This window comes from Hyperolius riggenbachi, chromosome 1 (genome assembly GCF_040937935.1).
Source record: "Hyperolius riggenbachi isolate aHypRig1 chromosome 1, aHypRig1.pri, whole genome shotgun sequence".
Taxonomy (NCBI): domain Eukaryota; kingdom Metazoa; phylum Chordata; class Amphibia; order Anura; family Hyperoliidae; genus Hyperolius; species Hyperolius riggenbachi.
In genome coordinates this window covers 321,908,710-321,921,111 of record NC_090646.1, presented here as the reverse complement: position 1 = coordinate 321,921,111, position 12,402 = coordinate 321,908,710, and the positions used below count along the sequence as shown (strand labels likewise).

General features: G+C 43.9%; 1 protein-coding gene across 2 annotated transcripts in view; it reads left to right on the top strand.

Annotated features, from left to right (window-relative positions):
- Positions 1 to 12,402, top strand: part of CACTIN (cactin, spliceosome C complex subunit) — a 220,391-nt gene extending 207,989 nt beyond the window's left edge. For both annotated transcript variants that reach the window (XM_068233847.1, XM_068233846.1), the window contains exons 11-12: positions 8,040 to 8,338; positions 11,690 to 12,402. In XM_068233847.1, coding sequence (XP_068089948.1) covers positions 8,040 to 8,338; positions 11,690 to 12,180 — 790 coding nt within the window. In that variant the 3' untranslated portion in view covers positions 12,181 to 12,402. The remainder of the gene's footprint in view (positions 1 to 8,039; positions 8,339 to 11,689) is intronic.

Sequence of the window (12,402 nt, the reverse complement as noted above, 5' to 3'; positions counted from 1 at the left end):
AAAATGGGGTGGAAAGATAACACCAACCCAACTACAGTCATACTCAGGCCTTAATGCCCAGAGTACAGGGGCTGAGATCAGAAAAAACAGGAAGTACTATCAGAACCCACTAAGCAAGACAAACGTAGCTGCAGGCCTCAGTACAGGACATATTTGTGAAAGAGACTACACAGATCATAGCAGGAAACTAGGGATCAAGGTCATATCAGAGCATCAATAGTTCTGACCTTCCAATAATCCTATATTAAATATACCAACACGGTTGCTCAGGGCAACTAAGGTGCTGTGAACTTGTAGTCCATTACACCAATCATACTGATTAATGCTGTTTAGACAAACAAACAAAACAGACTCTAATTTAATATGGGAAGGGAATGTTAGCTAATCGACTTTTTACCACAATAATGGTAAGCATCTATACAGACACAAAAACAAGGTAGGAAAAGATGTAACTAATAGCAACCACTGCCATAGTTACTCTTGCAAGGTCAGGACAACTATGGTGATGGCCACCTTCAGATTTAGCCATACTAGAAGCACTCTGCTAATCAAACAAATGGAAACCATTCACAAACAGGATAAAGCAAAGCACAATAACAACATGGAACCTAGCAAATCAGTTGTGGTCAAATTGAATCTAATAATGACCAAGGTATCAAAAGGGAGTAAACTTTTCCCTCAACATCACCCACTAGATCAAGCCTGCTGACTTATACGTGCAGTAACATATATATGTACACACACACACACATATATATATATATATATATATATATATATATATACATATATATATCCATACATATCCACTGCCATCTGATAAATATACAGTTACATAGTTATTTGGGTTGAAAAAAGACATGCGTACATGAAGCTCAACCAGAGAACAAAGTACAACACCAGCCCATTTCCCAGTTGATCCAGAGGAAGGCAAAAACCCGTACAAGGCATAGTCTAAGAAGCCCCAAAAAGGGAAAGATTCCTTCCTGAATCCAAATGGCAATCAGATAAAATCCCTGGATCAATATCACTTGGCGTTTACCAAGTAATTGATAATTACATACTTCAGAAGAAATCCTAATTTTTGGCCTTACCCAAAGGTTGCTCTACTACTTATAAAAACAGCCGCTCATTACATAGAAAATATCAACCCATTATCTCACTTACAAAACCCCTAATCCTAATCTTTACCTAAAGGATTATATAATAGAAATAAAGGCTTTTACTATTTAGAAAGCATTAACCCATAATGTGACTTATAATTAACTCCCAATCAATAATATCATTAATAGCCGTAGCCCACCCCTCATAGTGGCTGATTCAATTATCGATCTAAGATCGGTATTGAAAATATCCAATCCTTGATCAGACAAGTGAACCCTATCAGAGCGGAATAAGTTAGGCCAAGAACCCTCAAATTTATTGTGCCAATATGAAAATCCCCCTATAGCTGGCAGGGATCTAGATAATGCCCTATTAATGAATGTCTTAATTATCCTTAACCTATCCTAGGGAAAAATCCACAACCGTCTGGGAATGATTTCAGAAAAGACCAGTACACATTGGGGAATGGTATCATGAATGCGCATGAAGTCATACTTCATACAGTGTAACAAATCAACAGTGTTAGCTTTACCCACATCATTCCCACCCAAATGACAAATAAGAATATCTGGAGGAGGAAAGTTTTGCATTAAGGAAGTAAACTTATCAAAGAATATATTCCAGAACATCCCTCTAATGCTAAACCAATAAATCACTATCACTAGTCACTATTAATAGTTTGTTTACGAGCCCAATACACATAAGAATGGCCCACAATCCATACGATCTTCCTGGGTCTAATGCTGGGCATACACGAGTCGACCCGGCGGCTCGATTAGCCGCCAGATCGACTCACGCCGCGTCCCCTCGGGCGGCCGGATTGATTCACGATCGTCCCCGTGGGCACTCCTTATCTTCCGCTCAATTCCCTGCTATTGTCCGTCCGTGGGGATCGAGCGTGGTATCGATCCGGCGGGTCATCGGACCTGTCGGAAATGATCACTCGAGCCATCAGCGGCTCGATTGATAAGGGCGCATCGGCCCGTGTATGCAAAGCATTAGATCCAGATCTTGTTCCATTTTTTTTAGGTTCTGATAATATGTAGACACTGAAGGTTAAAGCGGTTGAAAGCTACGTCTACACGTAGCGATCCGGCGGCGATTTGGCTTATCAATCGAGCCTCTGATGCGGCTCGATTAATAATATTCGACAGTACGGTTCTTGCCACCGCCGATTCCCTGCTCGTTCCCCACGAGGGGACAATGGCAGGGAATCGAGCAGAAGATAAGCGGCGGGGATGAGAGCACGGGACGAGGGCGGATCGAATCCGACGCGCGGGCGAGCAGGGACGCGGTGGGTACGCGCTGGGATGCAGACGAGGCGATCCGGATCGCTCCATCTAGATGAGGCTTAAAACCCTGACATAATATTCAATAAAAACATGTTTTCCTACTTTTTATATGCCATACGGTTATCATATTTGCATTTGTGCATAAGTATTATTATTCATTTAGAAGTTATTGGTTTCTAAAAGTACAGTTTTTTGCTTTGTGAGCTGACTTTGCATTTTATTAACTGGTTTTATTTGTTGCTGTTTTGCAGGGAGACAAGCTTTCAGTGTCTCTCCGTCTCCAGCAGCTCCTGCACAGTTAGAGAATGTGTCACATTCCTCACTTGTTATCTTGTGTTTACTTAAATGTATCATAATCTGAAAGTTCGGCTGCGGCAGCATTTCTCTGCACTGAACTTTCAAGCTCTGTGTGTAACCCTTCGAATGCTGGTCTAGTAAAAAAAAAAATGCTGGTTGCATATAATATGCTGTAAATAATGTTTTAGAGCAAACTTGAAATGCAGGGTTAAATTCCACTTTAAAGGTGCTCAACTTGGCAGCCAATCGAGCATCTGATTTAATAATTATTATTGAATCTGATATAAATCTGTGCCGCCACAAGCATGCCCGATCGTCAATTCGACCAAATCCGCCCGAAGTTGTATCAATTAGACATGCTACAAGATTTCAGGTCGATGCGGTTGATCTGTTGCACGGCAGTAATGGCGTGCGATATCAGAAGGAGTGATGAACATGGCAGAAGCTTCGGCACGGTTTCCTCTAATATGAATGTGCCCCCCATCCGTGCATTAAATACTTTACCTGTCTGCTGTCTCCCACCGTTGTCCCTGTGCATCGTCTACATCGACGCTTGGCTTCAGTAAAGCATGCGGCATGTGTGTGACTTCACACAGTGCGATGTCCTTAACATCGGAAGCTTGCCCGCACTGCGGAAGATGAATGGAGAGCACAGTGGGAGACTGCATACAGGTAAAGTATTAACCACTTGAGCACCAGAGACTTAGCCCCCTAGTGACTAGTAGGCCTGAACGATTTTAGGAAAAGATTGAATTGCACAATTTCTGTGAGAAATTGCGATTTCGATTCACAATTTTCAATACACAACGATGGATCAGCACACCGATGGTAAGTATGAGTTCCCCCAGTATAGGTAGCCACATATAGGTGTCCCCAGGATAGTTTAGCCAACTATAGGTTCCCCTTTAAAGGTTAGCTAGCTATAGGTGCACCAGTATAGGTAAGCCGGCTATAGATGCCGCAGTACAGGTTAGCCAGTATGGGTGCCGCAGTATAGGTTAGCTAGTATTGGTGCCGCAGTATAGGTTTACCTAGTATGGGTGCCGCAGTATAGGTTAGCCAGTATGGGTGCCGCAGTATAGGTTAGCCATTATGGGTGCCGCACTACAGGTTAGCCAGTATAGGTGCAGCAGTATGGGTTAGCCAGTGTATAGGTGCCGTAGTACAGGTTAGCCAGTGTATAGGTGCTGCAATACAGGTTAGCCAGTGTATAAGTGCCGCAGTACAGGTTAGCCAGTGTATAGGTGCCACAGTACAGGTTAGCCATTCAAATCCCCCTTCCCTTCGTGTATATAGGCAGATCCCCCTCCCTGTATATAGGCAGATACCCCTCCCTGTATATAGGCAGATCCCCCTCCCTGTATATAGGCAGATCCCCGTCCCTGTATATAATCCCACTTGTGTATACAGACAGACCCCCCCCTCCTGTATATGGGCACATCCCTACCGCCACTGGCTGCTGTTACATACTTTGATCCTGGCCTTCCCCTCCCCTCATCCGGTAAAGTTTTTCAATTCCAATCGGCCGCATTGTATTGCATAGCCGCAGGGGGATGCGGGTGAAGAGTGAACAAGTGCTCCCATAGAAATGCGGGGCCTGTACCAGGAAGTGTGGCTTCACTTCCTGGCGGCCAGTGCTACTAGGCAACGCTTGCTGCCTCTTCACCGCGGCTCCCCCCGCGGCTATGCAATGCGGTGCGGCCGATTGGAATTGAAAAACTTTACCGGAGGGGAAGGCCAGCATAAAAGTAGGTAACAGCGGCGGTTTTGGGCATGATCACGATTCTCCGTTTAAAACCAAAAATGGTTCAGCCCTAGTGACTAGGCCATTTTTTACAATTCGGCACTTCACAACTTTTACAGTTTATTGCTCAGTCATACAACTTATCAACCAAATTAATGTTATCTCCTCTTCTCACAAATAGATCTTTCTTTTGGTGCCATTTGATTGTTGGCGCAATTTTTGGGATTTTTTTTTAATTAGTATCCCTCCTCCCTACCCCCCCTAATTGGCCCTACACTACGATACATACACCACACTATACATACATAGACATATGGTTATGGTAGGTGCATCCAGGAATGTCCAGGAAGTTAACGCTTGAGGTTTGTTTTGTTTAGTTTTTTTAGGATTTCTATACGCTGTATCAAGAAAATGTTTTTCTTTAAAGGTTAGCATGCTGTGGCTTATCTTAGAGCAACGAGGAAGTTCTGAGTTTTTAGGTCTGAATTTTTAAAGGAACCCGAGGTGATAGTTATATGGAGGCTGCCATATTTATTTCCTTTTAAGCAATACCAGTTGCATGGCTATCCTGCTGATCATCTGCATCTAATACTTTCAGCCATAGACCCTGAGCAAGAATGCAGCAGATCAGGTTTAATATACTTGGCAAGATTAGCCGCATGCTTTTTTATCTGGTGTGATTCAGACACCACAGCAGCCGAATAGACTATCAGGACCAGGGCTGCCATCAGAAATTTTTGGGCCCCATACTTGGCAAACCTACTTGGTTCCTCTGCCCCCACATGGAAAATCACAATCTTTCAAGGCCTGAACACACTAACGTCCGTGTGTCTACTTTTCATACTCCCCCATGGCTGGGAGTGTTCCGCATAAGCTTAGTTCATTAAGACTGTAACTGCGCCTGCGCAGAACTCTCCCAGCTATGGGAGTGCATAAATAACAATGGAGGAGGTGCAAGGCCCATAACCGTGCATGCGGAGGGCCCCGCAACCCAGCTGGATTGTGCGCTCTTCACTGGCGCTTAATAGACTGGAAGGGTATTGAGGGAGCTGACAGACTACAGGGGGCTGGAAGGAGCCTCAGGTACGTAAAAAAAACTTTTCTCCTATTTGTCTCAGGTTTTAATCACTAACCGACTAAGGTAACTCCTGGATGAGCCTCCTGGCACCTCGTACCACATTAATGGGCATCCAGAAGGACAGACACAGACTTCAGCTGGGGCCCATGTGTGGCACTGTTTGCCGGGCCCCAGATTCACTCGGTCCCATACCGCAGTCCTCACTGTGATGCTCTGAAGGGGGCCCTGAGCAGAGCTGCCAGGCAACTAGTATTGTTTAAAAGGAAAAAAACATGGCAGCCTCCATATCACTTTCACCCAGGGTTCACGTTAAGCCACGACAGTCCTAAGTAAAAATCAGGTTCATTCATCTAGAAAAGTAATGAGCAGTTTTCAGTACTAAAATCTTTCCGGCAGGCTTTTTTGTTTTGCCTTCTATTTACTTTTCTGGTGTAAGGATCCCTCCTGCCGGTTTTCTGCCTGCATTTGGTTGCTTGGTTTTGTTTGCATTTGCCGTGAGAGTCTTTGCTGTTTGCAAGCACACTGCAGTTCAGAGTAGCCCAGGATGTTGTCATGACTCCACCTATGGCTGGCAGCAGTTGAACTGTAGTCAGACAGTTGTGGATTTCTTACATGCATGTGGTTGCATAATCTGGCATGCATTTGTAATGAGAATTCCTTCCATTCCCAGACAGCTTGCAGCCTTCAATCAGTGTAGCACAGGATTGCACGATTACCATTGAGATGTGTGGGAATTTGCATGTTTGTTTCCATTGGCTGAGTCCACATAAAAGCCTGCCTCTCATTCCAGACCTCGCCCGACATAGCGTTCAGCTTACCCAAGTTGTTGCTGGGTCCTGTGAAAGTGTATTTTTTATTGCTTTGCTTTGTAATCCTTGCCTGCCTGGACATTCACTGCACCTGTGGGGGTACAGTGAAGTCTTACCATCCTGCTAGCTGGAGACTGCCTTCACCACGTTGGTGACTGGTAGTTATCCTGCTTGCTCTGTTCCTGTGGACGTGACTATAGCAGCGGTTGCTATTAGTTACGCTCCAACCTGTTTGTGGTAGATTAGGGCATAGCAGCTAAAAAAAAGGAGGCAGGAGATCTGCCAGGCCTTACATCTGGTCACCAGACTACTTTGTTTTTTTGCTACCTCATTACATAAATAATGATATTTACATAGATAACAATACTAGTTTTTTTTTAACACTACTTCTTAGTAGTACTAGTTCTGTATTTACCTCTGTATGTACCTATCTTAATCTCTTCATGGGCCTGATGCACGAAAGTGTTTTGACTGGTAGTAGTACTAGTTCTGTATTTACCTCTGTATGTACCTATGTTTCACTCTTTATGGGCCTGATGCAGGAAAGTGTGTGATTAGTGTGAATGTTGCTATGGTAATGCCCACTACATGCATTACCAAAGCATTGTTTGAGCTAGTTGAGTACCCCGGGTCATGCTAATAGTGTAACTTGCAGTACACAGTGCTGTTAGTGATTGTAACATTGCCCTGTCTGTGCATGGCAGTATTACAGCACTCTCCTGCACCAGGCCCACATCACTTCAGGAACACTTAATATTTTTTCAAAGGTCCTTCTGAAAAAATCCCTCTCTCCAAAGTGCATGTTAATGGAGAAAAATAACATATGGGGTAATACCCAGGGCTATGGAGTTAAAGTAGGAGTCGGGGCAATTTTGGGCACCCGGAGTTGGAGTCGGAGCCGTTGATTTCATAAACTGAGGAGTCTGAGTCGGGAGTCGGATGATTTTTGTACAAAATCCACAGCCCTGTTAAGTATTAGACTAAGGAGTCTGAGTCGGAGTCTGAGCCATTTGGGGTACACGGGGTCGGAGTCGTGGTTTCAGAAACTGAGGAGTTGGAGTTGGAGTCGGAAGATTTTTGTACCGACTCCACAGCCCTGGTTATACCTTAATGCACCCCCCCCCCCCCCCCCCCACACACACACAGTGGAATACAGCTCACTTAAACGGAAGAATACAGAAGAATGGCCAAAAGTGCACACATAAGAAACACCAAGCTCTTTTGTCATCTGATGTAGTATGTCTTGATATACACATACTCCACTGTGAGTAACATGCTCGGAAAAATAGACGGAATTTTGTCTGCATACAGGCACTACCACTTTCCCCAGCGCTAAGCGATTGCAATGTGAACGCTCCTATGGAGAGACTCCGCTAGCGATTTGCCAATTGGCAATTGCCGCAGGATCACTCGCGTTGTGAGACAACGCTTACACCCATGTGTCTCCAAGATGAGTTTGAATGGACAACATGCTTGGAGTTACAAAGTTAGGCAGAGCCAATCAGAGATGCAGATTTAGATGCTAAGGATTGCTTCTGCTTAGTTCTCTCACCAAGTTGCCTTTAATTTTAATGCTATGTATGTACTTCTCTTCTTGCACATATCCATTGTTTTCAAATAATGAAACCTTCATCGATATGAGTTGCCTTCATAAGCATGTGGTCAATGATGAATCAGTTTTCCACTTTTTAAATCTTTTTTTATGTTTATTTTAGCTCTTCAAGGATGATGGTTAAGGATGATGCTGCTGTGTCAGAACAAGATAGCTCATCTGCTGTAGTTTCAGCACCTGTAGACTTGGGAAATGTACCAGAAGGAGAAACGAAAGATGAAGGTGGGGAGTCTGTGCTTATGGAAGAAGATCTCCTACAACAGAGCCTCAATGATTATGATTCTGGCAGGTACAGCCCTAAACTATTAACAAACCAGGAGCTGCCTTTTGATGCACATATAGTCGATTTTGAGGAAGACCAGCAAAGACTAGTATTGTGCAGGCAACAGCTACAAGTGACAGGTGAGATATGAGCAATACCATAAACTATAAAACACAGTTATATTGGATTTACTATATGTGCAATGCGAGACTAGTTACACTTCAGTGCCTTAAAAATATCTTGATGCATTTCGTAGTAATAACATTAAGTAAATTAATTTAAGACATCCTTTTTTTCCCTTAAAGGACATCTGAACTGAGAGTGAAATGGAGGCTGGGATATTTATTTCCTTTTGAATTATACCAGTTGCCTGGCATCCTGCCTATAATTCTTTTAGCCATAGACCCTAAAAAAAAAGCATGCAGATCAGATGTTTATGACTAAAGTCTGATTAGATTAGCTGCATGCTTGTTTCAGGTGTGTGATTCAGACACTATTGCAGCCAAGGAGATCAGCAGGACTGCCAGGCAACTAGTATTATTTAAAGGAAATAAATGCGGCAGCCTCCAAATCTTGTTTAGTTCAGGTGTCCTTTAGGCTGCTTACACACTAAGACGTTACAGGCGCACGTTAGTGCAGCCTGTAACGCTCCCCCAACGCACAGCAATGTAACACAAGTGGGCTGTTCACACAGCCCACGTTGCATTACATGTAACGCTGCACGTTCTGCCGAAAGTGCAGCATACCATAGCGTTACAGCGGCTTAAAGGGATACTTAAGTCAAAATAAAAAAATGACTTTTACTCACCTGGGGCATCCCTCAGCCCCCTGAAGCTGGATGGTGCCCTCGCAGCCCCGCTCCGATCGTCCTGTCTCCGCCGGCGACTACTTCCGGGTTCGGCGACAGCCGCCGACAGACTGGGAACGCGAGTGATTTTCCGCGTTCCCAGCCGCTATATCACCCTCTATGCTGCCATAGCGTATATGTTATACGCTATAGCAGCATAGAGGGTGATATAGTGGCTGGGAACGCGGAAAATCACTCGCGTTCCCAGCCTGTCGGCGGCTGTCGCCGAACCCGGAAGTAGTCGCCGGCGGGGACAGGACGATCGGAGCGGGGCTGTGAGGGCACCATCCAGCTTCAGGGGGCTGAGGGATGCCCCAGGTGAGTAAAAGTCATTTTTTAATTTTGACTTAAGTATCCCTTTAAGACTGTTTTTAGACTGTTTGCACATGCTCAGTCATGTTGGGGAGGAGCGGAGAGCGGCCAGGCACATGGCTAATTAATATTCACTGCACGTTGTGACGTGCAGTGTTTACTTCCTGGTGCGGCCGCTCTGTGCGGCGAATGGCCGGCGGGACCACGTGATGCCGCATGCGTCCAAGAGTACGCATCACGGCATCACGAGCGCCAGAGTGAGCTGCACAACGCGGCTCACTCTGACGTCCACATCGAAGAGCACCAGGCCTTGCGTTAGGTGCACGTTATGCGACCTTAACGTAGCACCTAACGCAACATCTTGGTGTGCAAGTAGCCTTAAGAACTGTAATTTTACCTATCAAAGACAACTTGCAAGGCGTGCTTGCAGTGTCTAAATATGTTTTCCCAAATGTGCATGAGTCTTACCCGACTATATATCTTACATCAAACATATGTGACGCCCTCTAGGGTACAGAAATTCAATAGAGCAGTTCCAGAGCAGTTCCAGACCTCTGTCCTAGATGCCAAGCTCTGGCTCCCCCGTTTATCCACTCAATATGGGACTGCTCACCTAGGCTGCAAAAAAAGGTCACACGTGTGGTATCGCCGTACTCAGGAGAAGTAGTACAATGTGTTTTGGGGTGTATTTTTACACATACCCATGCTGGGTGGGAGAAATATCTCTGTAAAGGACAACTTTTTCATTTTTTTACACTAAATTGTCAATTTTCAGAGACATTTCTTCCACCCAGCATGGGTATGTGTAAAAATACACCCCAAAACACATTGTACTACTTCTCCTGAGTACGGCGATACCACACGTGTGACCCTTTTTTGCAGCCTAGCTTTGCACAAACACAGAATATTTATACCGCGCTTTTCTCCTGGCGGACTCAAAGCGCCAGAGCTGCAGCCACTAAGATGCGCTCTATAGGCAGTAGCAGTGTTAGGGAGTCTTGCCCAAGGTCTCCTACTGAATAGGTGCTGGCTTACTGAACAGGCAGAGCCGAGATTCGAACCCAGGTCTCCTGTGTCAGAGGCAGAGCCCTTAACCAGTACACTATCCAGCCACCAAAGGGGCCCAAAGTCCAATGAGTACCTTTAGGATTTCATAGGTCAATTTTACTTATTTGCTCACAATTTAGGCCCCCTAATAATGCCAGGACAGTAAAAACACCCCAGAAATGACCCCATTTTGGAAAGAAGAGACCCCAAGGTATTCCACGAGGGGTATAGTGAGTTCATATAAAATTTTATTTTTTGTCTCAAGTTAGCGGAAAATGACACTTTGTGAGAAAGACATTAAAAAAAAAAAAAAAAAAAAAAAAAACAATTTCTGCTAACTTTTGACAAAAAATAAAATCTTCTTTGAACTCACCATGCCCCTCAGCAAATACCTTGGGGTGTCTTCTTTCTAAAATGAGGTAATTTGTGGGGTCTGTCCTGGCATTTTAGCATCTCCGCAATCATTACATGTATGGCCAGTATTAGGAGTTTCTGCTATACTCCTTATATTAGGCATACGGGTGATTTTTATTTTTTTTTCCATAAAAGGAAAAATGAACGGCAAATATTCTCGCATTCGCATTGATCAATGTGGATGAAAAAATATCTGCAGAAAAAATGTGAAAATAGGGGGGCATGGCGTTTGCCAGGACATAGGAGCACCACCCACAAAATTAGGCTAATTAGTCCCCCAGGTGCCGCCGCCGATCGGCGTTACGCAGTCCTGGGGATGCCACTTTGTCGACGCTCATCCGTAGTGGGCGGTCGTCAAGTAGTTAAAGGACAACTGTGGTGAGAGGTAAATGGAGGCTGCCATATTTATTTCCTTTTAAACAATACCAGTTGCCTGGCAGCTCTGCTGATCTCTTTGGCTGCAGAAGTGTCTGAATAATACCAGGAACAAGCATGCAGCTAATCTTGTCAGATCTGTCAATAACGTCAAATGCTTCATCTGCTGCATGCTTGTTCAGGGTCTATTCCTAAAAGGATTAGAGGCAGAGGATCCACATGATAGCCAGGGAACTGGTCTTGCTTAAAAAGAAAAAAAACAATGACAGCCTCCATATCCCTCTTGTTACAGTTGTCCTTTAACTTCATCCAAAGTCCTGTATACTGACTCCTTCTTTCATACCAACACAGATAAAGGCTTAGCCATCCCGCACTTAACTGTGGCATTACCTCCAACATGTATGCTTTTGAAATTAGTTGTCCTGTTTCGGTTGACATTTTTTGCTTTTGATTTCAACTAAGATTTCTAGTAATCTTTGAAATGTTTTATTTCCAGGCAACGCTAGTGAGAGTCCTGAAGATATCTTTATTCGGAAGGCAAAAGAAGGAATGGATGGAGATGAAGCTCAGTTTAGTGTGGAAATTCCACTTACAAGTAAAGCTTATCTATGGGCAGACAAGTACAGGCCTCGAAAGCCTCGCTTTTTTAATCGTGTACACACTGGCTTTGAATGGAATAAATACAATCAAACCCATTATGATTTTGACAACCCCCCTCCAAAAATTGTGCAGGGCTACAAGTTTAATATATTTTACCCAGATCTGATTGATAAACGGTCAACTCCTGAATACTTCCTTGAGGCTTGCCAAGATAATAAAGACTTTGCAATTCTGAGGTTTCATGCCGGACCTCCTTATGAAGACATTGCATTTAAAATTGTAAATCGTGAGTGGGAATATTCTCACAGACATGGTTTCCGCTGCCAGTTTTCAAATGGGATCTTTCAGTTATGGTTCCACTTTAAAAGGTATCGCTATAGAAGATGATAAAGGAATCCAATTGAAGAATTTTAGTTGTTCTGCATTGTGCTAGAAAAACATCATTCTTAATGCCTGGATTCTCAATGCCTGGTTGTAATTTTTAACGCCTGCATGTAATTTGTACTCTTCACATAGGTCAAAGAATAAAAGTTTTGCACATGCATTCTTTTTTTAGACGAAAGGTTTTCCTAATTTGATTGTCACTTAAGATTAAAAAGGCAAAATTTA